Source organism: Mycteria americana, chromosome 9 (genome assembly GCF_035582795.1).
Source record: "Mycteria americana isolate JAX WOST 10 ecotype Jacksonville Zoo and Gardens chromosome 9, USCA_MyAme_1.0, whole genome shotgun sequence".
In the NCBI taxonomy this organism is placed as follows: domain Eukaryota; kingdom Metazoa; phylum Chordata; class Aves; order Ciconiiformes; family Ciconiidae; genus Mycteria; species Mycteria americana.
The window spans coordinates 19716056-19742250 of record NC_134373.1 but is presented as its reverse complement, the minus strand read 5'-3'; the positions used below and the strand labels follow the sequence as shown (position 1 = coordinate 19742250).

Sequence of the window (26195 nt, the reverse complement as noted above, 5' to 3'; positions counted from 1 at the left end):
TTATTGAACTCACGGCAAACTATTTACAGCTGTTAGCAAAGTAGTCCTTTTGGCTTGGACAACCAGCTGGGAAAGACGAGTAACTTGTATCAGTTGCCCCACCTCTCCTTATTTATTGCTGAGAAGAACAGGCGGCACTGCTAGTATTTCCACGCTGTATTACTGAAACACACATAGGGCTTGTTGCTTATGTTGAGCGTTCACTAAAAGCCAAAGGTCTTTGGCCAAACGCGGCACTACTTGCTTTAGCCACTAGAGTGAGCTGCTGCTCAACATTTGAATAATAGTTTGGGTCATTCGAATTGTATTTTCACAATTTTTTGGTAATTGTATTTACATAATTTCAAAATTTGAATTGTAATTTCAAATGTGAAAATTTGAATAATAAAGTTTGGGTAATTATTTGTGTTGCTCAGAAGAGGAGGTGCCCTGTCATTTTGTCGTACGTAAGTAAAACTGAAATCCACGCTTTCCCTAGGAATGCTCTTTGTCTGACTGTAATGCTCATGATCCGTTTCAGCAGGGCAGGGGACAGTTTTCAGAGAACAGAGAGAATTGTGTTGAAGATGTCATACTGAGCACCCCCAAATTTGAAGCTGCCCCCACATTAGTCATCACTCAAAATGGAGAGTGGAACCCAACCTACCCAGAGCAGAGTAGGCCGAGTACAAAGATTATCCTATGGATACCATCCTTTCCCCTCCGGCCTAAACTTTTCCCTTAGGATGCAATTGCAGAACATCTCTGTTGACAACTGAAGATCCTGAGCATTAATACATAATGAACGTGGGGCTTCTTATAAAGAGTATTAGCAGGTAAAAATAAGAGGGCAGCAACTGCAACATAGTCACTGGGATGCCTGATTGTCAACAGAGCAGGGCTCGGTGATAAAACAAGGCAACAAATCCTCCTCTACAAGTCCTTTACCATGGGACTTGATAGCAAAAATATACCTGTGGGACCCAACTGGCTGAGGCTGGATCCTCCCCACAGTAAGGAACAGTCCCTCCTCTTTGCTGCATCAAGAGCTTCTACAGGTAGAATCACATATGACAGTCATTTCAGATTTGTGCATGAAAATCAAGTGCTTAAGCATGGAGTTTGCGATATTTCTGCTGGTTACATCTAGTGTTACAAAAGGAGTCATTTGTGAGTCTGCCAATACAAAAACCACAGAGCAGATATTGAAACGAGCTTGAACGCTAAAGTTGGATACAGATTTACAGCTCAGCTAAAGCTTATTACACTGCTATTGATTTCACTGGAATTGTATCCGTGGGTTACAAAGTCAGACAGTCTTATTAATACATTAACATTTTTAATAAATGGTAAAATGGATCAAAACCTGGCTGACAGCCATTCAGTCTACCACTAACACAAGTGTTTCTTTTTGGCAATGAAATGCCACTGAGCAGCAAGCTCAGAAGTGCTAAGTATGGAGCCTTACGTTTTATTATCCCTGCTCTTTCCCAGCAGGGGCCGATTCCTGTCTGTGAAACTTTTAGAGGCTGGCCAGGTTTTGATGGTTAAGATGCTTTCAGATGCTGACCAGGGTAGCAAATAGTTTCCAGTTGATGTTCATCCTTGCTGATTTAATTCAATAAGGCGACCAGCAAATACAGCTAATGTTCCTATAATACAAACTAGCATAAATATGCCGAGGAGAAGATGATCAACCACCATCGCAACAAACTTCCATTCTTCTGCAGCCTGGGAAAGAAATAAAGGAGGTGGTAAAATCTCTGCAGAGCCATGTTTGTTATGGGCATTCTTGTAATTTACTGTCTTGAACAACAGAAAGGCTCTTCCCTAAGTTCCACTATTGTTATGCAAAAACTACTCATTTTCTTCTCAAAAGCAGGTCAGTGGTTCAGAAAGCCAAAGCAAGCTAGAAATGCAAGTTTCAAGACTAAACTGTTTAGAAACCCTGGCAATTTGGTGAACAGTTTCATTAAAAAGAAATGTTGAAATCTTGATTTTTAGGCAAACGGTTGCTTTTGAAAGAGAGTTTAAAAGTTTGAAAGCAAAATGCTTAGTTTGACCCAACTGGCTTTTGTTTTTCTATTGCTTTTTCATTCTCATGGGATAGCTAAGCAATTTCCATTAATTTAGCTCTAGTCCCTGCTTTCCATGCCTAGTACACACTCTAAGGTCTGGGAAAACCTTCTCGGTAGCTCCCTTAGTCTTTTTTCCGTTGTGGGACACTGTGAACCACTTGCTCTGCGACTGCCTTTTCACTGGATCCTTTTGATGGGAACCCAGCACCGTAAGAGCGAGCAGAGCGCGAAGCGCTAAGTGCAGCAGGGCTCAGGATTTCCACCCTGTAACTCTGCCTCACGGAGTGACATGTGCTGGCCTAAGGTACCCTCTACTTTTGCCTTAGTTGCTCCACGAGTAGAAGAGGCTGTTGCAATTTATCTAGAGGACACTGATAATCAATAGTGTTTTGAGGTGGTTCATAAGTGAATGCAATGAAGTGGCAGCCTTCAGAAGCCACAACCTTCAGTTTATTTGGGAAACTTGACTTTTGAAACCCCCTGGAAGCGATATCAACAGTGCCCAGATGACAGAAGCAGCTGGGCTCCACTTCCGAAGGGAGCGCTTGCCAGTAACCCAAAGACCCTCCTTGTAAGTCTGGGAGGAAGCGAAGCCCAGAGATGCTGAAGCCACGCCAGCCCTGCTGAGGGTAACATTTTATCTGCAGAGAGGCACAGGAGTCATGGGGAACATGAGACTACAGCCAGAGCCATCCCACATGCTCCAGGAATTTGGTCACAGGAACAAACACCGTGGTGTAAATTCTGCCCCTGGGAAGGAGGCGCCTCCTTTTCAAGAGCACGGGCCAAATTCTTGTCCCAGAGAACTCTCCCCATCTTCAGGCTGGCCTGCAGCTCAGCAGGAAAGGTCTATGATCATTTAAACAGGTGAAGTACTGGTGCTGAGTTATCTGTGCGAAAGCTGTGTGAGCTGTGATAACTGAAATAGAGGAGGGGGTTAATTGCGTTGGATGTGCTAGGAGGAGGCAGAGCTAGGTTTTCCTGGGGAACACTGCCATATGTGACTCTACACACATTTATCCTTCCTTTGGCTTGCAATGTGGAAAAACTCAGTAATCAGAGTAGCTCATGACGTGCTTCACTTGCAGGGACTATTTGTAGCATTCAGGAATAAAACAAAACCGTATTGAAATTGGGATTATCATTTGGAAGTGACATTTAACACTTCTCAGACAAAACTACTAGCCTTTTGGAGTCCAGCTTGCTTCCTGGCTTTTCAAAAGCGACAGGAGATTGCTTACCACGGGGGGAAGATGCCCGAGTGGGAGACAGGAGGAATGTGTTTTGGAACTTGCTTACAGCTCTTGAGACTGCTTTGCTACTCACAGACACTCCATCTCTATGGCTTCACGTACCACATTTAGAAAACCTTAGCACTGCCACTTTTTTTTTTCTTTTCTTCCTTTTTTTTTTTTTTTTTGGCCAGGGTTCAATTGCCATCTGCGACTATTATCTGTCGCTCCTTGTTGACTGCATCAAGGGGAGAAGACTGTCCCCTGCTAAAGCCAAAACAGTGTTTGGCGTGTGTTTGTGAGGCATGGATATTTGGGGAAAAAAAAAAAAAAAAGTAGCAATTGGAAAGCAAGAAATGAATCATGCACAAAAAATCACGCCTTACATTACTGGCTTCTTGGTCCGATTTCATCGTTTCCGCAATGTACTTGATTCCCTCTATAGCATTTTTCACATCTGGATTTTTGGTAAGCGGGGAGTAGAAGTTGACAGGCACAGAACCTGGTTTCCCAGAAATTTCAGAAATATCAATGTCTTCTGCAAAAATATTTTTGTCTTGTTTATCCCTGGATGGTCGTTTCATTGTAGAGAAAAACATGATGTTTGGGATTGTGTCAATAAAGATCTGGAAACAAAGAGGGAGAAGACGACAGTTGCTGGTCGGTGGGGCTGTGTTACAGATGCAGCTGTGTCCTGAACAAAGGCAAGCCTCCCCGGTCCCACATCGCTTCCCGCGCTGGATCGGCTACAGAGTCTCTCTCGGAGTATGTCACAGCCTGCGCCTTAGTCACACTGGGGCTTTTGTCAGCCTTATGTCCTGGGGCAGATGGAGGCACCCGCAGGCCTGTCACACATTTTCTGGAAACCATTTCCCCCTGCCATGTAGCCAACGTCTACACATGAAGGGGGATGCTACGTCCCAGAGCAGACCCTCATCTAATTCGGAACATATTGCTCACGAATCTGGCTAGAAGAATGGACTACAAAGGATCTCTTTTGGCTACTTATGTTTGACTTTGCTATTGCAAATGTTTGTTATACATGCGTATAAGGTTTACAATAATTTCCTTTGGAATAATGGAGGCTTGCTGCCAGAGCAATTTTAAGGGCATGCAGTGTTCACCTCTTGAAATGTTGCTTCTGCAGGGTTTGTTCATGCTGCAGAGTGAATCTGATGTATGCTGTAGCCTTAAAAGTATAATTAGAAATACAGAGAACAATCTCCTATTCATGTCATGGTTTAATATGAACCCAGGCAGGCTTAAAAAAGGCAAGGATAACTGAATGGATCCTCTTTGGTACTGTCTCCCTGGCAAAGAACTTGTAATGACAGACATCCATTTTTTTCTACATCTTGTGGTTACCATTTAGACTAGTCTGCAAGAATCTCCTTGCTTCCCACGGACTGCAGAGTAACTGTATTTATTGGAAAAGTACAGAGAAGATCGTGGCTTTTGCTAAACTTTCTTTTTCAAAATGGGATGCTGAACACAGGTATCCCCAATGGCCTTTCTGCTCTGCACTCACACGGCTGGCGACCTTGGCCCCTGGCAGGCAGCAGTGTTTTGCAGTCAGATGGAGAATTAGACCAGGAAATGTAATTTGAGTCCAGCTGGCTCATTTTCTTTTCCCTGTACCTTCAGCTGCCCATGTTTTGCCTCATCTGTTCCCTGCAAGGCTCTACTCCAATGGACAATTTTGTAAATTAAAGGAGCACCTTAGCAGTCTCGCTGACTTTATGCACAGCTGAGTAGTAAACACTGGCTCTTGTGTCCAGAGAGGTTTAACGTGATGCATTTACTTCCCCAATTCTTGTTGACTTTTATTAGAAAACCTGCCAATAAAATATGGAGCGCTTAGTGGAAACCAGGAAACGTGCAAAGCCATATAGCTCACCTTCCTGACCCAGTGCGGCATGGTGTGAGTGCTTGGGGAGCGGTGGTGGGTGTTGATGACGATGACCGTGATGATGATTGAAGCGATGACAAACACCATTGTAAACAACATGTATTTGCCTATCAGAGGCACCGCACTGGAGGTGGAGGGAATCAGCTCCACGATGACCAGAAGGAACACAGTCAAAGACAGCAGGACAGAGATGCTGAGAGTCATTTTCTCACCTGCCATTAAAAAAAAAAAAGAGAGAGAGAGAGAGAGAAAAAGATAATACCATTGCTGTTTCTATCATTCAGCGCAGAGAGTATTTGGGAAGACAGGATGTGGATGATGGCTATTCACACACGTACATCTGTGCATGTGTGCGCAGTGCTATCTGGTGTGCGCATCTGGAGTGCTATCATCTCTCCCAGCATTCAACGCAGTAACTAGGCTGGCCAGACCTGAGAGCTTAACAGCACCAGCTCCAGCATTAAGGTGGGAATCACCAGGTATGACTGGGCTGAGGTCTGGGTGATGGATATGGAAAGCTTACTTGCCAGGAGGGCTTCATGGGCTGTGCATTTTGAATGATGAAGTATACGCACCTGATTAATGCTTGCTCTACAGCCTCCTGGGGGTTCACTTGCCTTACTCTCTGGCAGGCTCATGCTGGGCTGAGTAGCCAGACAAAAGAAATCACATCTGACACCAGAGGTCAGTTGCTATTTGAGATCTTCCAGTATGTAGGATGTCAAAACCGAATGACAAAACATGATTCACACATCTTTTTTCTATCCAGTTCAACTTTCTAGAAAGTTTTCCACTGAAAAAAACCACATCAAGTGTTTCATGGAAGGGATTTAATGAAATGAAGCAGTATGAAAAGCTGACACAAGGTCAAAGGAATGAAGCAGAGGAAATGGTTGCAGGGAGCAAGAGATGCCCAGCGAGGACGAAGGAGGCTGGAAGAGTCCAGGATTACTCTTTGTGTCACACGAGGTAATTTCTGTGAACGGATAACAAGCTCTCTGCTCTAACACCATGCCGAGGAGCCTCACTCACCCCTTGTGTGCTCACTTACTGTGGGACGTATTAACACACCACCTACCTACCTACGGCAAAACCTAACAATCAACCAGCTAAATCTTTGTTTTGCAGGAGGTAACTGGATAGTTAAGCAGTGACTTCTGTGGGAAATCAGCCCAAATTATTTATATCAATAGTTTCAGCTTTCAGTGCTTACCCTTTATTTGCAGAGCCATTAGAGCCATTATTTTGAGCGGAAATGTCCAGTTTTAGTAAGCACTGCCTTTTGTGATTTCAAACACTCAGAATTTCTCAGAAACTTGTTAGAAGAGCAATTTCTATGGCAGCAGAATGAATAAATTCACGTACCTGAATCTGTGGGTAGGTAAAAAACCAGCCCGGTTAAAAAGGAGAAGAGGAGGCAGGGAATGATGACATTGACGATGAAGTAGAGGGGCAGGCGCTGCATGAGGAAGTGGTAGGTGATATCCAGGTAGGGGGTGTCAGGGCAGCAAGCGTAGTAAACCCAGTGCTTCCAGCCACGGTAGTCCTTCATCACCCACTCCCCACTCTCCATGAAGTTACTCAGATCTGGACGATCACTCTCCTGACAGCAAAAAAATACAAAGTTTTTAGTATTAGATGTTCTGAACAAAATCAGAACTTGGCAGTCGCTCAGGAACAAGATTCCCAATAACCCAGGCACTTCATGCATTTTTGTGAGCAAACCACTCCTGTCTGTTATTTTGCCTTAGAATATCATCCTCTACGCAGCATTCAACTAAGTATTTTACAGAAACAGTCAGGGATAATCGACTAAAGAGAAAGACTGATTAAATATTTACAGACAGGAGACATACCTGAGGGGACAGGGAAGGAGTCCTTGAAATGGAAAGTCATGAGCAGAGAAAAAGCACACCCCCCCAAAAAATAAGAAAACAAACAAAAGCAGAACAGGCAGTGGTGTGAAGGTGTTGGAGGATAGGCAGGTAGGAGACTGTCAGGGCACAGGAATTATGTGTATGCAGAATTTTGGAAGCCAAACCAGGAAATTTTGTGCTAGATCTACAAATAGGGCTTTTATATTTTACAGGTAGTACCCTGCTTGTTTTTCAGTCAAAACAAGGTTATATTCCATTCTAAATCTGAGATTTCCCTAAAAACATATCCAGGTCTTTACTGCTTTTCCCAATTACAAAGTCCCTGCTTACCGGGTTAATGACAACCACTGTGCCATCATACGTCCACGTTCCCAACTTCATACTGCAGTTCTGCTGGTCAAATGGGAAATGTGTGACTATAATTTCACAATAACTTTTAAAAATAGCCGGTGGTGTCCAGGTGATCAGGCCCGTGTGCTCCAGAAGGACTTTGGTGTATTTAACGATGGCAAAATCACCGTCTGCACTGCAAAAGGAACAAGGACGTTGACAGCAATATAGGCAGCATAATTGACATAGTCACAAAAGAATTTCTCTGGCTGCGGACCGACTGGTCCCCGCAGTGCCGTCGTGCCTGCCCCTGGAGGAGCTTGCTCTGAGGCGTGCTGCCCACTGGCCCAGATGTCGTGGGAAAGCAGCCCCACCGTAGCGTGGGCTCTGCCACCGGGCAGAGCTACCCTCCCTCCCCAGGCAGCTAGCACCCCTTACTTGTTGTAAAGAACAAGGTCTGGTCGCCAGATGTCATCTGAGGGGATGCGGATTTTTTTCACGCCGCCGTAGTCGTCTGGATTCCACTTGAGGTTGACGTCGGTCCATTGCTAAAGAGGGAGGATTTCAGCTACTGAGAGCCTCTTCCAGCACTTCTGGGGGTAGTTTTGGTACTTCCTAGAAACATGCGCTTCCCTTGCTTTGGGACATGCAGGTAAGCATAAACATATGCTAGTGGGATCCCCAGCTAATTTTTTACATTAACTTAAATTTTGGTTTAAGAAGCTTATAGAAAACAATATAAAAGATAAATATACCGGAAGTCTACTGTTTGAAATACAATGCAAAATGCTTTTCTAAAGGCTTTTAGTGTCCAGCGCATGTTGTTCTTGAGACCCCAGAAAGAAATGCTCTGCCAGCTGACCCACCTGCCAAAGTTGCCCATGAAAGTATAACAGAGTAGTTCGTTCCTGGCTGTGTCCAGTGCATTTATTTGAATTGGATGAAATGGTTAGCAATTTTTATAGTTACCTGTTTCAGGCGTACATTGGTTGTTACAATCTGATTTACTTCATCCTTTAGAAAAAAAAAAAGAAAGAAAAGCAGGTAGTAGCGGCAAACATCAGGATTAAAGGAGAAAAATTGTTTCCTCAGAAAAATGACGCCGTTTGGCTCTATCGCATAAGCCAGCAGTTCAACAGGTACCACACAGTCATACCGTACCACGTTAATAAGCTGAATGAGCTGCAGCCCGACGGTGACAACGACAGCGTCCCGATGGTCCTCCACTGGGCGCACCACCTTGTTGTAGTCCCTGAACAAGTCCTCGACGAGGCGAGTCTCGTGTTCATAGCACAGGGCCAGCCCAGCTGCAGAACAGCAGGGGTGGCATCAGCGAGATGGGACAGGGGACACGCTACAGCACCCTCAGTCTGAGGTGGGCATGAAGGAAATACTGTCAACAGCAAGCTGCTGGCGGTGGGTGAACACCGAGTCCTCTGTGCGACTCCTCATTTCAGGCGCGCATTATTGCAGACACCATCAGCGGGGGTAACGACCTCTCTGATCTGGAGGTCAGCTTAGGAGTAAGGCAACAGCAGCCTCCAACCAGGAGATGAACAAAAACAAGTAGCCATGATCGTGGACAGCAGACTGAGCATTAGGAATCTCCTCCAGGCTCTCCCAACCCGCAACTGTGCTTACGTGCAATGCTTGTGGACAGTTAAGCGCAGAGAATACCCATAATCAGGGCTTTTTGATGTCTTCTTCTCCACCTTCAATTCCACAGGCTTGCCTGTGGCAGTAACGTTAAAGGACAGGGCCAAGCACCACAGTCACCGAGGTGAGAGCACCATCCAGACTCCCTGCCTCTGAAGTCCAAGCAGAGCAGGAGCTCCTCTCCACGACAGGAGTTGCTCAGGTTGCGTTTGTGGTGAGAGAGAAGGAAACGGTTCACAAAGCGGTCTCCTGTTTCCCTCTCCTCAGGGAGAGTCTCAACCTGTCCTTGGAGAGCTCTGCCCACGGGCTGCTCGGCGCGACTCGGCAGCGCTCCACCAAAGAGCCCTTATTGGAAGGGCATCTCGAGTGAAAGCGGCAGGTAGCAGCTTTGCTCCCGTGCACCTTTAGCAGCGCGTGTGCACGGCACCAGTCTCAAGGGGTGAGGGCTCAGGTTCCCACCTCACAGAAAAACAGGCGATCCCCATTTCCAGATCGCCTGTTGCGGAAGAAGCAGCTGCAACATGTACCCAGGCTGTAGCTGCTTCACCGTTACAGGCGACTAAAGCAAATGGAAGGGGGGCTTAGGGATGTTTTTGTATGTACCCCCTTTTAAAGGTAGTGAGAGGGAACAGAACAGCTGAGTCTCACCACAAGCATTTTTGGCAGATCCCATCCTTGCCTTCCCCTCTCTCAGTTTGAATCCTGGGCCATTGAAGTCAACAGGAATTTTGCTGCTGACTCCAACCTAAGCCGGGATTTCCCCTTGTTTCCTAACTGACTTTTCATCAGTTCCTTTTATATAGTTGAGCTGAGATGCCAAGGATTCTGTCTTGGCCTTGTCCTGCCATGAAATGGTATTAAAATACTTGGATGCCATCGAGAAAAGCTGTCTGCCACAGACAAGCACTGCTTGCTTCCCTGCCAGGAGGCTGGGCTGGGGTGGGCAGGAGTCATCTTTCAATTTTTAAGTTATGATCACAGCATCATATCTAAGTCAAGCTCTTTATCTAAGTCTTTGCTGTGCTTTATTAATCCAATTAAAATCCTTCACATTACTGCCTTCTGGTGTGGCTTGGTAGGAATTTAGTATACTGCTCGAATTTGGTGAAAAGGTTTTAGGATGACAAAATACTTATTCTTTTAAGGGGCAGTTTAAAAAGAATTATCCTGGTACAACACAGGCAGCTGCAAATCAATTCTGCTTCCTTGTCAATAGTCCTACAACTTAACGAAATTTCTTGTAATGAATTTTTACACTTCAAGCCATGTTTACTAGATCCTTTCACACATTTTGAAATACGTGTACACTAGAGTACATGGGAGCACGGCAAAAAGATGACAGAGAGGAAAACAATTAAACACAAAAACTTCTCGCTTCAAAATACCTGGTGTCTGAAACTACAAATATCTGAGCTGTTACCAATGCACGCCAAAGCTCTCATTTAAATGATTTGGTGTGTTCATAAAACCTTATCAGCAGGACAGGCTGCTCCCAGAACCCACATTCGCTCATACTGACGTATACGCCAAGCCCTGGTCCTGCACGCTCAGGAAGGAGCCAACCCCCCTTCAAGGCAACGGCTGGAACACCTTTACCTGCGGAGGCGAGGAGGAGTATGCAATGGACCTTCATCATCCCGGCTCCCTCTTGCTGCAGTCACACAGACAGAGGCACGCACAAAGCGCCTTTAAGGTCTCTTCTTCCGAGGAGGGCTGCGCTGCTTCCTGCCAGGCTGCTGGCGAAATATAGCCACCGAGGTATGGATTTACAGCACCTGTTTTTGGGAACGACAGCTGAGGGCCACTGTGCCACTGGTTGGAAATGGGAGCACAATGTGTTTCACCAGCCAAGTATCTTCTGCAGTTTACAGAAGGTCATTTTTTCTAAGCGGCAATGCGATCTGTGACTTAATAAACAAATAAATATATAAGTAAAGATAAGAAAGGATTATCTGTGGAGTAACTGAACATCTCGGTGAGATCTCAGAAACTTCCCGAACTGGAGACCCGAAGCCGTGAATCGTCCTTTTTGACCAGAGCAACTTGCCAGATTTGGATTTTGTTTCTCCGAGGGAAAACAGATTGCAGTCATTTATTTCTGATGTATCCTCCCCAGCGTACAGACTGTGTGCTGGGATGAGGCTGTCCCTTTGCTTCACAGATGGATGAGAAATCTTTGAAGAAGTGAACAAATCTGTTCAGGAGAGATCCATCTCCTTGAATCTACTGGGATTTTCGGAAGGTACTCGGTACAGTCCCCCCCTTGAAAGCTGTTAACTAACCTAAGTAACCTGAAGTAAGAGGGAAAGCCCTCCCATAGGTACCTATAGGCCTACTGAACTGTGAAAGGCAAACCGTAGGAATATATGTTTGGTTTCTATAGCAGGGCAGGTCCAGTGGATTCCTGCAGGGCATGCTAGTGCTTGCTTATTATTGTCATAAATCACCTGGAAAAGGGGTGAAAATTGAGGCATTTGGTAATAATACTCAGTTATTCAGGCTAGCAAAGAAAACAACCACCTGTGAAGAATTCTTTTTATATATGAATGATGAGTTCCTCTGAGCTCACCAATATCACTCAGGAACAAAATCTTGAGACAGATAGTTCTGACGTGCTCAGTGCGAGAAAAGCAAGTCCATCAGTTCCTAACAAAATAGATGAAGCAAGCAGGAAAGATGCCGCTATAAATCCATGGTGTCCCGAGTGCTCTTTGCAGTTCTGGTCCTCTGGTTTCAAAAGGAGACTTGGAAAAGGCCCAGGAGAAAGCGACAACGACACCCACGGTACAGACCGGCTTCCGTACCTGGAACGGATAGATAGTATGAACCTTCAGTCTGGAAGAGAAGCCAGAGAGAGAAAGGGCTTTGGTAGGGTCTGTAAAATTACAGGTGGTCTGGAGAAGGCAGATTTCGATTCACTCACAGTTCTGGTGCAAAAAAAGTAGAGGGCATTGAGGGAAACTTGATTTGGCAGGCTTGAACAAGACACTTCTTCACACAGTACGGCCACGGTGGAACTCAGTGCCACAGGAGCTTCTGGTTGCCAGAAGTTTGTGTGTATTCAGAAAAATCGGTTTGATAAATTCATTTCATGCTATTAAATAAAAAAAAAAAAGACCCCAAGAAGTCTGTCAGAGAAGTCCCAGAGTCACAAGTCGCGGGAGGCTGGGCAGGGTGCTGGGGAAATACTGCTAAACGCTTACCCTGTCCTTGCACTGTTCCCTAGGCACCGCTGTTCGGAGACATTGGACTGGGTGACCTGCCACAACCATTCTTACACGCTGCTCCAGACTTCCTTTTCCAGAAGACACTCCCCACAAAAACCTTTCTTAGCTTTGCCTCTAGGTGACACCAGGCGTACTTTCTATGTCTTATGGATATCCTTTGTGCTGTCTGCCAGCTGGTTTGGCGTTTCATGCTGGATGCCTTTATTATTATTGTAATTTTTTTTTTTTAAATGACTCCCCCCAACCCACTCCCCTCCACTAACTCAGCATTCAGCCGCTGCATTTACATTTATCCTCCAGTAAAAATTCTCCATCTACATAACTCTGGCCTTGTTCCTGGCCTGTGCCTCGGCCAGCAGCTCCCATTGTTGCAGCTATCTTATTTCAAACAAGCGGCTGGCTGCTTCCAACCTTTATCCCGGGCTGGGCAGCTGCCGTGCCCAGCGGAGATATAATTGCACGGAGGCATTGCGGGAATGCTGACGATACCCCTCGGATCCTCTCAGATCCTCTCGAAGCATTCCTGTCCACCCAAGGCAGGGCTGGCAGGTTCGCTCCGAAACAGATGGAGGAGAGTGTTACCACGCTCTTTGGGAAATTATAGCTCTTGGGTAACATAAGTTTCTGTCCCCCCACCAAAAAAAGGTCTAGCTGCTTGGAATCAGCAGGATGCAGAATCTGTATGAGCCCCAGAGAGCCTGCAGCCTTCGCACGGGTTATTTCTCTCGCAGCTGGGCTGACCTGAGAACAGGCCCTCATCCGAGAGCCAGCCCCACCTCGCTGGCTGGAAGTCAGAGCTCACACGAAGAGGCCGGAGCAGGTATTTGGAGAAGGCCTTTGGGGAGCAACAGCCTGACTGCAAGGAACGTTCGCTGGCAGAGACGCAAGACTGTTTCCCTCCCAAAAAAATCAAGGCAACCCAAGCTGCCGCGGTTAAGTATGGACAGAGAAGCGAATGCCGCTTGCTGTTAACGGGGGACTGTGACCAGTCGTGACCGAGGTGAAAAAGCAAGGGGAGGGGATGAGCTATATCGAGTGCCTGGATTTGATCCGTTGCTAAGAATGGTTTTTTAGGTTTTTTTGCTTTCAGAGTATTCAGAGATTTTTTCAACAAACGTTTTATCCCCACACAGAAGAACCCTTTTCACGTCTATCTCAACTCCAAGCTTTCTGGCTTGGTTTGTGAGGGCCCCCCCAACCCACTTCCCACCATGCTCACCTGGCAGACCAGGTCTCACTCCTGTCGACTGGAAAGCAGCAGAACTCACCACAGCTGAATTCAGGGCATCGCCCCTTCCATTCACGTACAAGGAACAAGCGCTGCAAGGGCTTCTGCCCACTCCAGCCTGACCCAAGTCAGCCGTGAACAAATACTACTGCAGATAAGTCTTTTTGGCAGGGTGATATCATACAGCCGCATTACAAGTGAGCAGAATAGCTAATACTTTTGACAGAGTGAGGAATACAAGATTTTCAGCGAAATCTTTGTCACAGAATTGCGTGCATAAATGCAATGCCTGACTAGAAAGAGCAGACGCAGGCGGCTCCAGCGGCTGCAGGGCCTGCTGGGGGAAGCAGAAGGGAAATGAATAAAAAGAATAGAGAAAAGGTAGATATTACGTCAGGGAAACTAAGGGCACACAAGCTGAAAAATAATAGCGGTGTTCATGTAGGTTTTTTGGGCTTCCAAATGCAGTATATGCACTTTTTAATGCATTTTGGTATCCGAAAAATGGCATTGTTGGCGACAGTAGAGTATGGCAGCACTGCATAAGAGAAGGCAGATGGTTAGACAAGTAATTTGTGAATTTGCCATGTGTTTGTTACCAGATTGCCCCTAGTTATAGACAGTATGGCACGCATTTCCCGCTGGAAGCCATCTCACGGGAGTCTGGCGGGTCCAGACTATTGCCACCAGATGGCAACAGATGGCTAAAAAAGATGCAGTGGGCATTTGCGAGAGAACGATCGCAAACAATCCCCAGCAAGAGCAAAACAGAGGGAGTAAATATTTTCAAGAAGAAATGCATTAAAGGAATTAACGACGGTCTTGAGATGCTAATGGACTGTACTTCCCCTGGTTATTCCAGGGCCCATAAGAACACGCTAAGCATTAATGCACACATCAGTACGTACTGACAGATAGGACTGAATTTCTTGATTTGTGGAATTAAAAGTTGCAGTTTTCCACACCGAGACACGCCTCAGCCATCCCGCAAGTATATTTTATCCCCATGGATGTTTGTAGCAAATTTGTTTTCAGCATATCTTTTCTTTGTTTTCTATTACACAGGCCAAAGGAATTAAAAATACCAAAAAATCACTCAAAAGCGGTGATCTTAACCTCTGCAGTTACAGAGCTTGCACATTATAGCATAGGCATGGTGCGCATTTATCTAATCAGAAGGACGCTTCTGAAAAAGGGACGTGAGTCTGGAAAGAAAGAGAAGAGCAAGGAAAAAGTCCACAGTCAAATAGAAAAACCACAATCACAAAATATGTAGTCAGATCAGTGGCACAAGTGTTAACCCGTTGCAGGTGAGGAGAAACACTGCTCCCCTTTAAACAGGCGTCAGCCCTCACGGTCACACCGCTCGGGCAAAAATGACGCTGGCAACAGAGGCTCACTTACCCAGCTGGAGCAAGGCACGTGCAGCAGCGGGAACGGAGGCCGGCAGGAACTGAGAACAGCCGGGTGAGAGGACAGGCACAAGCTGACCAGCCACAAAGTCTCAGAGGCATCGGTAAGAACGCTGCACCTTCACATTGCCTTTCTGCTATGGGAACTCTGGGAAACCAGTCCTGGAGCTGAATAAAGTTGCTGAATAAAGCAGTGGTAAATTCAACTCCAGCTACCATCCCTGACAAGGTTGCTTCTAGGGCTCCTACCTGAGTACTAGGGCTTATCTCTGGGACCTAGGTGAGTCACGCTGGAGAGCCAAACAAGAGAACGGAGGAGGACAAGTCCATTAGATGTGAGGTTTGCTCTGCCCTGCTCCTGCGGGCCACTGTCAGCACAGCGGCTTGCGTGAGGCGTGCTAGAGTGGCGAGGACAGCAAAGGAACGGCTTTGCTGGTCCGTGCCCTCATGAAGACTTTCCTGCACAGCAGGACTCCTCACATACTCCACTTCTGTGGTCAGGAAAATCTCATTCATACTTGGATGCAGCTAGGTGACACCTGTATTTATTAAAAACTCTGCCCTTTCCCAGTAGCACAAGTCACCAGCTGGAAAATGCACTCAGCCTGGTACAGATGACGACTACTACTACCTGTTCTGAACTTCGTCTGCAACCACCAGGCATGAGTTTTCTCTCTGCAGATGCAGAAAAACTCCACAAAGTACAGAAGTCTAGCAGCAGATAGCAAAACTGGGCAGAGAGGGTGGCCCGGGGGTCAAAGCTGGGATCCAGGTGGGCACTGCCATCTCTGCCGCACCCTGACAGCGGAGACATCCAAGGCAATGTTTAAACAAGTGTTGGGCACCCGAGCGCTCTCCTGGAAGTGTCTGCCTCTGGAGATGGCATTCTATCATCATACTACACTCTGGGTATGTATTCTGATGCTGATTTGCTTTTGTAAGTATATAGTTGAGTTACCACCAGTGCAGAAAGTAGAGCCTGGCATTGCCTGACTTCTGGAAATGCATGTATATCATATCATACCCCTACCCCATTTCACACAGTGGCTTTCATGAGCGGGACCACAGACAGCATTTAGCCTGAACTACATCTCTGGATGCTCACATTTACATTTTTAAATACACATACCTGGTTTTAAATGCAGGTGATTCTCCATTGGAGTAACTGCAGTGCAGACTGTTCGAGTTTAGCTTTACATAAAAGCAAGCTGCTTGTTCAGCTCCTATGAGGTCTGACACATTTGGGCCAGTATTCTGTAGTTCAGAGTTTTCCTGAAGACGTTTTGAGGGGAGCTCCACTACACAGCCAGCGGGAAGAGGAACTGGCAATGTGGGAAGTACGCGTTAACGCTTAAAAGCCGCTGCACTGGTTAGCTGCTTCTCTTCTGCAGTTCACAGAGGGCAGCGGGGCGGAGGGGGAAGATAAAAATCACATTTTAGCTCTTAAGTGACACAGGTTCTTCTCCGATTGCTGGCCCATAAGGATATAATTGACTACAACCCTTTTGCAATGTCATCGCTCCCAAAGACAGAAGCAATTAACTCCTGGAACATGGAGCACCCCACGGCACATTCCCCACACAGCCCCAGCTATGGGATGAGAGCATAAACATCCATCTAGGCATCAGCTGCTTCCCGCAGCGAGGGGCAGGCATGCTAAGCCATCCCACATCGCCCCTGTGCTAAGTGTAACTAGGATAAACTTCTGCCATCCCGAGAACACCCCCATAACCCTGCGAGAGCCCTGGGACATCTAGCTTTGAGGTGCAGATTCTCTCATTGCTAGTATTAGCTGGATAAACACGTAGAAACAAGTTTATTTTATTTTTAATTCTGCAAGTAGGCCAAGCGGCAGCGTGCTCTCTCCCTTCGCACACAGTGCTTCCCCTCCCTAAGCCCTCGCTGGTCCCAGAAAACACTTAACAGAGATCTCTGCAAAGCATCCCTCTCACCTGGAGCTGCAGTGGTTGCCTTTAAAAAGTCAACATTTACCTCACTGCGCTGTCTGAGCCATCACAGCGTTTTAAAGCTGCAAACACCATCCTCTACCCGTGCTGTCCATTAGCTCCCAGGGACGGATTTCTACTCCTGCACATGATACGCTTGCGTTTGTCGATGTGTGCTTTACCCGGGACTGACCTCATGCCAAAATAGGCACTTTTACTGCTTAGGTTGGGACCTTTGCCAGCACACACACAGCATTTTGTTGGTAATTAGTGGAAAAGACTGACTTCTGTGGTTCCCAGTCTGTAGCTCTCACCTGTCACACAAAGTTTATTTTGCCTCCTTGGCAGGCTGCAAGATCTTTGCCACGTTCCTCTTGTGTTGGACAGCGGGGAACTTAGAAGCTTGTGTTTATAACTGATAAAACAGAAAAACAAAAACATACCCTCAACTCAAGAAACACCTTCAAAGCGATAACTGAAGTATTAACCCCCCCCACTTTTGGAGTGTATTTTGCAGCGCCTGCAGGCTCTGGGTTCCCCCAGGAGGGGTGGGGGCTTGCAGCAGCGAGGCATGTTTGGGTGGGACTGAGGGCCAGGCAGAAGTCGGGAGGTGGTTCCCACTCCTCTGACAGCCCTCGCTAACTTTGTACTTGGGATTGCACATGGAGCCAAATTCCAGATTTCCCTGCTCACCAATATTTGGGATTTGACAGGAGTTCAAAACACCACACTCAAGGCAGCTGGGGGAATATCTTGGTAAACGCACAACACAGCAAGGGGAGCAATGGAGGTGTAACACAAGCAGCGCAGGAGCAAAAGCAGTACAAGTAACAGCCACATATGAGAAATTGGCATTGGAACAAAGAGTGGAGTTCCAGCTTAATGATTCTTAAACACGGTCTAGTTTTCAGATTAGCCTCATTGTGAAATTCCTCCTAGCAGACGAAGGCCACGTCTACACTGACTTGTCACACAGCCCTCGAGTCTGCATTTTGTTTTCAAGCAAAGAGTCTGCCTTCACATAAAAGCTTACAGCACGCTGAAGCGCGGCCTGGCAAGTGGCTTTGTGGTGCCAGCAGCCTTGTGTGTCCAGCTGATACGTGTCGTTCTGTACAGCGTCCAGCCAATCCATACTGCCTTCTCTAAGAAACAAGAGAATACTCCACGTGACCATTTTCCTTGCTCAGTTTTCCTGGCTACTTTAGATAATCGATTCTGAAAACTTTATGATATCTTTCCTTTCTTCTCTCTCCGTGCCCCCTGCACTCGCAGGTCACTGGTGATGTACTGGGATGGGTATTGGGAGGGATGCTACACTGGCGGCTGGCTCTCCAGAAAGGTTATGACAGCAGCAAGAGCCTCATTTCTCTGACTGCTTCCAGTGTACTCATGTGCCAGCGTAACGAGGGGGGGAAAAAAAATCAACATGTCACTTTTTGGTACACAGACCACTGGTGCCATCCAGCAGAGATCAGCTGCGAGAAGGTAACATTTGCACTCCTAGGTTCCTCTTAGCATTTCTAAGTAAATATAAGCAGACTAAAAAGAACCAAAGAAATGAAGAGGGAGGTTTGGGCCATGTAAATCTTTTTATGACGCGGAGGATACAATTTCCACGTACGTTGCAAACACGCACCAGCAGATGAGCTACCTCCCATCCCATTACAAAATTAACACACCTGCAAGAAGTGGGCAGGTGCCGGGCGGGATGCCCCACCGACACCGTGCTGGCCTCTTTCAGACCACTGAGGGAGACAGCAAGGACCGGTGCCAGTACGCCCAGGCTGCTGCTGGTCCCCACCTACCAGCAGCCACAGTCACTTGGGAAGCTCTCAGCCGGCACTGTTAGGTGAAGCAAAGCGTTCAGCTTGTTACCTTCACCTTCCAAAGCATATTTGCCTCTTCATTTGTGATACTGAAAGGAGTCTTTGACTGGAGCCCAGGGAGGCTTTAGGAGGGGGGCTTAGCTAGGTCAAAGCTCGCTGTTGGTGTTACTCATAACAGAAGGAGACTTGGGTGTAGGTGCACTAGCAGATTAGTTTTCTGTTCTTAATTAACACTATTAGCAAACTGACATGATGGCTTAGGAGTGAGGCTAAACCTGATATCAGAGCTGCAAATGGAAAAGGGAACATTAGTGGGGGTTTTCCTCCCACCAGCGCAAGAGAAGGAGAATGTCAGGTCCCTCCTAATGCTGGGAGAGATTTCCAACCCAAGGATGGACACAGACCACGGAACAAGCCAGCCCACGCTTTCCGAGGCAGTACCTCCAACTCCTTCTTTAGCCTCCTCCGCTGCCAAAACCCTCACCAGGCAACAGCAAGTGGCTTCTTTGCTGTAACTTTGGACCAACCCTTCTTGATTTACATCATGGAGAGAGAACTTCCAAGTAAGCTGTGGGCAGACCACAACTCTTCCTCCAATGAGGGGGCATGAAGGAGCTGTAGACTCATCATTGCACCATATTTGAAATTATTAAGAAGGATGAGCATCTGGATTGCTGCACATGGACTTTTTTTTTTTTTTTTTAACAAGACTGAAAACCACTGTATCCACTGTATTGTAACACATTTGGAAATTATGCCTTTTCCCTGAAAGATTATGTGTGGGTTGGGGAACTCCTTCCAGGAGAAGTTCAGTTTTCTGGGAGGAAGTGATTTGCAAGTGTCATTGCAACTCATCTAGGGAACAGCTTGCGACAGATGCTACGACTCCTCCACATGTATTTGATTATTGGCCTCTACCTACTTTCAATAAAGGTGCTCAGCTGTGCTTTGAACCTCTTTTTTTGTGAGGTATCTTGTACTGTACCATGTTGGTGGTGTCTAACCCACCTTGCAGCAATCTCAGTGTACCTGAATCCCAGCAGTTTACTGGAAGATATCATGTGAGAGTTATTGCATGGTACCAACAACATATGTCCAGCATCATGATGCTGGAGAACATGAAAGGGGATAAAAGAACAAGAAGCAACTAAAGGCATCTCTCCCCTTCCCCTTTTTGAGAACAGAGTAGGTGCTGGAGACAAGCAGTGAGCAACAGCACCGTGCTGTGCTAAGTTCTTCTGGGTTTAGCGAGTGATCCTTCAAGTAAGCTTTAGGATACACTACCTTATGAATCTTAATCCACAAAATGAGTAATTTTAATAGTTTGGACAATCCTATTCTCATTACTGACACGGTTAGTAATAAGACATTAAAAAAAAAAAGAGGCAAAGAGAAAAAGCTTAGCATTCAAACTCTAGGCTTGATAGTGAGAAACAAAAATTACAGGCAACGTAGTGCTTGAGAATGAATCCTGGTTGGCTGCCAAATGTATTTTTCAAAACAATGCCTAATTGCCTCAGGAAATACATTAATCAAAGGCTCCCAGAGGCCTAAGAACTGTTTGCGCCAATCCACCTAGGCAGAGTAGTGATAAAGACCCGAGTAATACAAGGAGCTACATATGTCCTTGAGACAAAATACTTACGTGAGAAGTAGGAAAGGATACCTAACTAAAAGCTCTTAAATTCCTTGAGCAGCTTACTGACATCACTCTTGGGAGAGATCAAATAAGAGAAAATGGTACTCTGACCATGAAACCAGCAACAGACATTAGAGAAGTTCATGAATCACGCTGTCCAAATTGATATATAGAAGGTGGCGTCAAGAAGACGGTCTCTGGGGTGTGGCCCAGATTATATAGAGAGCAGATCAGGCCAGCATGAAGAAATGGTCAGTCTGTGCAAGGGCTCTGGAGAACAGTATAACCCAAAATGCCCATGACCAGAGGCAGAGGAAGAGTGTGCTGAAGAACTGAGGAAGAGTTGGATCACTTGATGTGTATGTAAGGCTTCTTCCTCTCAGCACATCAGCCCGGCGTCCTCGGACTCTGTTGGAGGCAGAGCTCACAGCGCCAACCAGTCCAGCGCTGCAGAGGGGACCCTGGGGAGGTTTGCTGGAGGTGCAATAACAAGCCCTGCTCCCAGCTTCTCTCTCAGGCACACGTCCTCTGCTGTTCACTGACACTCCTGCTAGCACACGACCAAAGCAGAAGGCACTCTTGCCTAACACGGTTTGCTGAGCAATCGCTTCAATCCACCGTGCATTTCCTAACCCTCCTTCTCTTGCATGACATAAGCTTTCTAGGGCTGATGTGCAGTTGCTAAGCAGTAATTTTGCATGACTAAAAAAGAAATCCATGATTGCTAGGTTCACTAAATGGTTTTTTCCCTTATTGCAATATAATTATAGCTATAATAAAAACATTGCAGAACATTCATCAGCATGCAAAAATTAGGTCAGGAATAGAGCGAGTATATCATATGCGCTTTTTAGAAGCCTTTACTTCTTCCTTTGCCATTGGAGGGGGAAGGACAGGAAAAGTTTGGTATTGCATAAAATCACAAATAACAGGTTTTTCCATCATGTCAGCTAATCTGGCATAAACAGAAGTTCGCTTTCTTGTTTCAGAAGGCAGCTTGCTTCCCTCGTCACAGAGCTCTCCTAAAGCCTCGTCACAAGCTCCCTGCGTACAGCCTCAGCACGCAGCGTTTTTCCCTCTGCCCTGCAGTCTGAAATGGGGATGACGACGCATCCCTCCGGCAGGGAGCTGGAGGCAGACACGGCCCCCATCCAGGGAAGGAGCCTTGCATCCAGGCCACAGATGCGGGGAGCACGCGTGCCGCTCTCCCGAGGGGTGCACATGTGCCACACACCATGCGTAGCCGGTCCAACGTGCCGCGCACGTGCCAGGCTGCCGGGCATCACTGCGGGTCCAGCGGGGTGGAGGCCTGGACCAAGGGGCCCTGTGCCCAGCCGGCCTCCAGCTGGGACATCTTTCCCACTGAGTTGCAGGGGCCTGGCCCGGCTGATAAGAGGTCAAGTAACCCTGTGCTAAACCGCTGAGCTAATTCACTGCTGGGATGTTTTCCTGAAATTGCCGCAAGATTTTTTTCCCCTTTTTCCCTTTTCATCCTAAAGCTTCTAATTATGCCCCCAAGCACTGTCCTAAATATCTTTTTTCCCCAATAGTTCTGACATTTAACTTTTACTAGGCATACATTTTTAACAGTTATTCACTACCTCCATAATTTTTAATAATTTTGCTTTCCTTTATCCACATTGAAGACTTGCTTTCCCTCATATTCTGTGCAAGTTCCCTTGCTGCTGCCAACTCGTACTTCTTGCCAGTGCCCCTCAGTTCTTCCTTAGAGGTCCGAGGAAGTAGTTTTTCTCAGTTTAATCCCTTCTTTCCCATCTTTTTGACTGTGGCCTTTTGATGTGAGGTGGGTCCAGTGTCTACCCAGCCCCACGTTGTGCTGCAGACACGAACCCCTCGGCACTGGAGACACTAAGGTCAACTCCTGAACTAGAGATAACACGCATTCATCATGGAAATCAATTCATTTAGAGAACAAATCAACTTAGTGATAACCTTTACGTTTTATGGACCCATGTTATTTATTGTGTTGTCATTTAACTAACACACTAAAAATACTAGTTTTCTGCATTTAATTAAAAATTCAAATAAATGTAACAAATCACATAATCGCTTATATCCCCATGCAAAGTATCTTCCTGGTTAGCAAAAAGAAGTATCAAATTTGCTGCAAAGACAACATTTATTTCTGCACTACCCGCTTTAATGGTTACCGCTCAGGAAAGATCAGAGTTTCATTAGCATAGTAACAAAAATGAAAACAAGATTAAAATGGAGGCTTTGCCTACACACTTAATAGGAAATCACAATTAAATTAAAGAGATTAAAAAAAAAATAGTCACTGCATACCCGATTCCAGGTATTCAAGGTCAAGCAAGTCTTTCATTGACCACTGGAGTCCTCCATCCCACATTCCCGTCCCTAACGCAACACACGACCTGCGTATCGGAACCTGAGACGCGCTCTGCGGCGGGCGGTTTCGTCCCGCGTCGGGTGAGCGGCGTGGTTACCAGACACTGCAAGCCTTAATTATTTGAATACTGAGATTATTTGGTGTTAAACATATTCTGAAGTTTTATCATCACTTGGCATGCAGTTTCCTTCATATCTCATCAGAATTTGAGACTCAGGGGAAATAAAGCGTGCTTATTACGGCAGGGACTCGGCTGCCTGACCTCCGTGCTCCCACGCCTGCTAGCTGCAGTCACTCCTCATTAGGGAGCTCTCAGGGGAGGGGCTGTACAGGCATTAAGGAAAAGCTATGCTTCTTGAGCTGGGCTGGGGGCTTTTGTTTGTTTGTTTGCTTGGTTTTCTTTGTTTGCTTGTTTGGTTTATTTTTTTTTTTCAGTTGGTCAGCAAACTGACTGCTCTTCTCTCAGCAGTGGGTCCCCATTTAGGTTTTTTCCTTTCCTGCAGGAACTTCCATGATCATAAGTCAGTTATTAAACTCTGCTGGAAAAAAAGGCATCTCCAGCAAGAGACCAGCACGTGGTAGTAGCTAACAAAGCTTGTTTGCCCTGCATGCATTGGAGGGGCTGACCATCCCCAGAGCAAATCTAGGCTCGCTATTTTGGATGTTTTTCCTCTGACTCTGGTCCAGCTTTGCACCTATCATCATTGCTCCCAAAGGCAGTCGAAAGCATCTGTAAAGCAAGGGGAGCAGCCATTACTGTCAGCAGCACCCATCTGCGCTCCTCCGAGACAGAGGAGCTGGATATTTTGCACAAGGAGAAAATGTAATTATCCTAATGACTCCTATTTACTACATCCTTCCTGCTATACGCTTTAGAAGTGGGACTTCAGCTACCTGGTTCAGGTTTGCTTGCTCAGCAATGAGGAACAGCGGGTGCCTTCTGCTCAGTAAGGCGGGTGCTGCTCTGGCTCACCGGGGTGCCAGAGGACACAGGCTGCCGCCACCACCCCACAGCTTGCCCTTCGCCGGCCGTGCCCCGCCTGCTTTGAGAACAGGGTGCTTTTGCCACAGCTGGCTGTGGTGGCATTAGGTGTCGGGGCAAGCACGTAACAAGTAATGCAAACACAGCAGCGCAACAAGTGGGTCGAATGTGTATGAGCAAAACCTTGCCAGCATTATTTAGAAAAAAACCCCCACCTGACAGACCTGATGACGTTAGGAGCAGAACCATGGGAGCGTGCCACACCAGGAGCTGACTGCAGAGATAGGGCTGGCCAGAGCTACGGAGCCCCTGCGAGGTACCCTGGAAGGGGAGGCAGAAGTGATGGATGGCCTGAGGACTGGGATACACAGGGCCATTAGGCAACACAGGAGTGAGGAAATGCATCGCATGCTGTCGAGGCAGCAGGGGGAAACGCAGTATGTTTAGGAGTCGGCTTCGAACAAGGTAGCGGTGAACATATGCGGCTGCTGGAGAACGCAAGGCAGACATGACTGGGGAGCATATGGGCCATTGCTCTTGGGCTGGGGGGGGGACACGACACAAGACTGTGGTCAAAGACATACAGTTTTCCAGCTGTGTCAGTTCATTGGGACAAATAAAGTGATAATGTGTACTAATTAAGACATGAATTATAGCAGCAAGTCACTTTTAATGCTACAGAAGATTTAAAAAAAAAAAGGCAGAAGAAAAAGCTACTTCAGATTCTCTCAAAACCTCCCCCTGCTCTGCCTCTCCATCAGCCCTCAGCAGCCTCCCAGCCCAGAGCAGCCTCCCCACGTGCTTACCCCTTCCTTCCTGGGATCCTTCATTCCCCGCTCCCGGGGAGCTGCAGGGGAGAGCTGCCTTCTCCTCTCCTGGCCGGGCACGTAGGGGAAGGGCTGGGCGACAGGGAGGCACCTTACTGCTGCCAGGAAGGGAGCACAGCTGGCTGCACTTGCCAGGGGGTTACTCCTCCTCCTCCCGATGGTGTTGGCTGCCCGAGAGGAGAGGAAGGACGAAACCTCCGAGCTGCCCAAGCAGCCTCACCTGGCTGCTCTCTGTTGGGGCTGGCATTAGGGAAGGTGCCCACCAAAGCATCTCCCTAACCCTAGCATCTCGCTATGTCTTTCTTCCCCGCGGGTCCCACACACGCTCACTCCTTTCTCCTTTTTCCCTTCTTTTATTGCCAGCCCTTCAAGCTGGGCCTTTTGCCAGTCCTTGCCTCCCTGAGGGCAGCTACGGCACTTTTCCAGGACCTGCTGTTTCATTCTCACACTTCTTTTCAATCCCTGTTTACCCCGGTTCCTCCCCTCTGTCTTCTGCCATGGGGTTCTGCTTTCCTTGATAATTAGACATTTCCACTGTTCGTCAAAATAATTGGGCTCCAAAGCATTCCTTGGAAGTTTTCAATTGAATCAATGTGCCATTTGCCATTGATCTTCTCTGATGTTAGTATGTTCCCATGCACAAGGCGATGAAGAACGAGAGCTGGGGGGGTGACATGGAGATACCGTTCGGGCACGAGCGAGAGTGCCGCCTCGGCCGCCCCTCCTGGCTGCAGCAGTGCCGCCAGAAGCCCTGACAGGAGAGTTTAGAGTTAGGTTTAGAGTTAGGAGGGTTACAGCACAGAGAATCCCAATAACGCCAAACCAAACTCACTGGCAATACCATTTTTTTTGGTCAGAAATTCTAGAAACGGAGAAATTAACACTTGTAAGGACTGCAAACCACCCCAGTGTGGAACTCCACGTGCACCCGCCCAGGGATCGCTTCTCCACTGGGGCGGATGTTTCTGCCACGCTAGGAAGCGCTGCTGGGGACAGACCGTCAGCGGATGGAGCCACTCCATCAGAGGGGCCACAGCAAGGCTGACGACAAGTGATTTTTTACGCACTGCTTTATCAGAGCGAACAGAGAAATCGTTTGTAAGTTTTGGTCATTTTCTTTTCACACGGTGTCGTGGCTGAACCCCAGTAGGCAGCTAAGAAACGTCTGCAGGGCAGGCCAGAGCGCTTGCACCAGCGCCGAACACTTTAAGTGCAAAGCAAGTGTTCTGTGATGTATTTGCATTCGAAATTCAGTGGTGTATCCATCTACTCTGGGCAGCTACAACTGTGTAATGGTAAACTGCAAGTCCAGTTTGTATATAGGTAATTGTAACTATATATATATATAAAATACGAAGTAGTAGATGGCTTGACAATGCTTTTTTGGCTTGTTTAAGAGTTCTGAAGCATTCTTGAGAGGCATCTTGGACAACGAAGAAAGAAATTTTCAAACTAAAGAGGAATTTGTGGGAACCTTAGCAAAGTGTCAGGCTCCAAAGCATTTAGATCAGAACGGTCTTGTCAAAACCGGTAAAATGCTAACTCCCTTCTTTTAAGTCAGAGGTTGTTCAGGGTTAAAGTGCCAATGTAAAAAACGAAAAAAACCCAGTATTTTTGAAACACGTTCGTTAAGTAAAAATAAATAGCTTAATGTTAGAGTTCTAAAAGCAAAATTT

The 26195-nt window shown here is 46.8% G+C and overlaps 1 protein-coding gene across 1 annotated transcript; it reads right to left on the bottom strand.

The window, feature by feature from the left end:
- Positions 1-494: 494 nt before the first annotated feature.
- On the bottom strand, positions 495-10708 carry CHRNA1 (cholinergic receptor nicotinic alpha 1 subunit). Its single transcript, XM_075511446.1, has 9 exons — positions 10658-10708; positions 8567-8712; positions 8375-8419; positions 7844-7953; positions 7406-7601; positions 6564-6801; positions 5187-5410; positions 3676-3915; positions 495-1710 (listed from the first exon to the last, which is right to left on the bottom strand). Exons 1-9 carry the CDS (start codon positions 10695-10697, stop codon positions 1579-1581), a joined length of 1371 nt encoding a protein of 456 aa, XP_075367561.1. The 5' UTR covers positions 10698-10708; the 3' UTR covers positions 495-1578.
- Positions 10709-26195: the final 15487 nt, after the last annotated feature.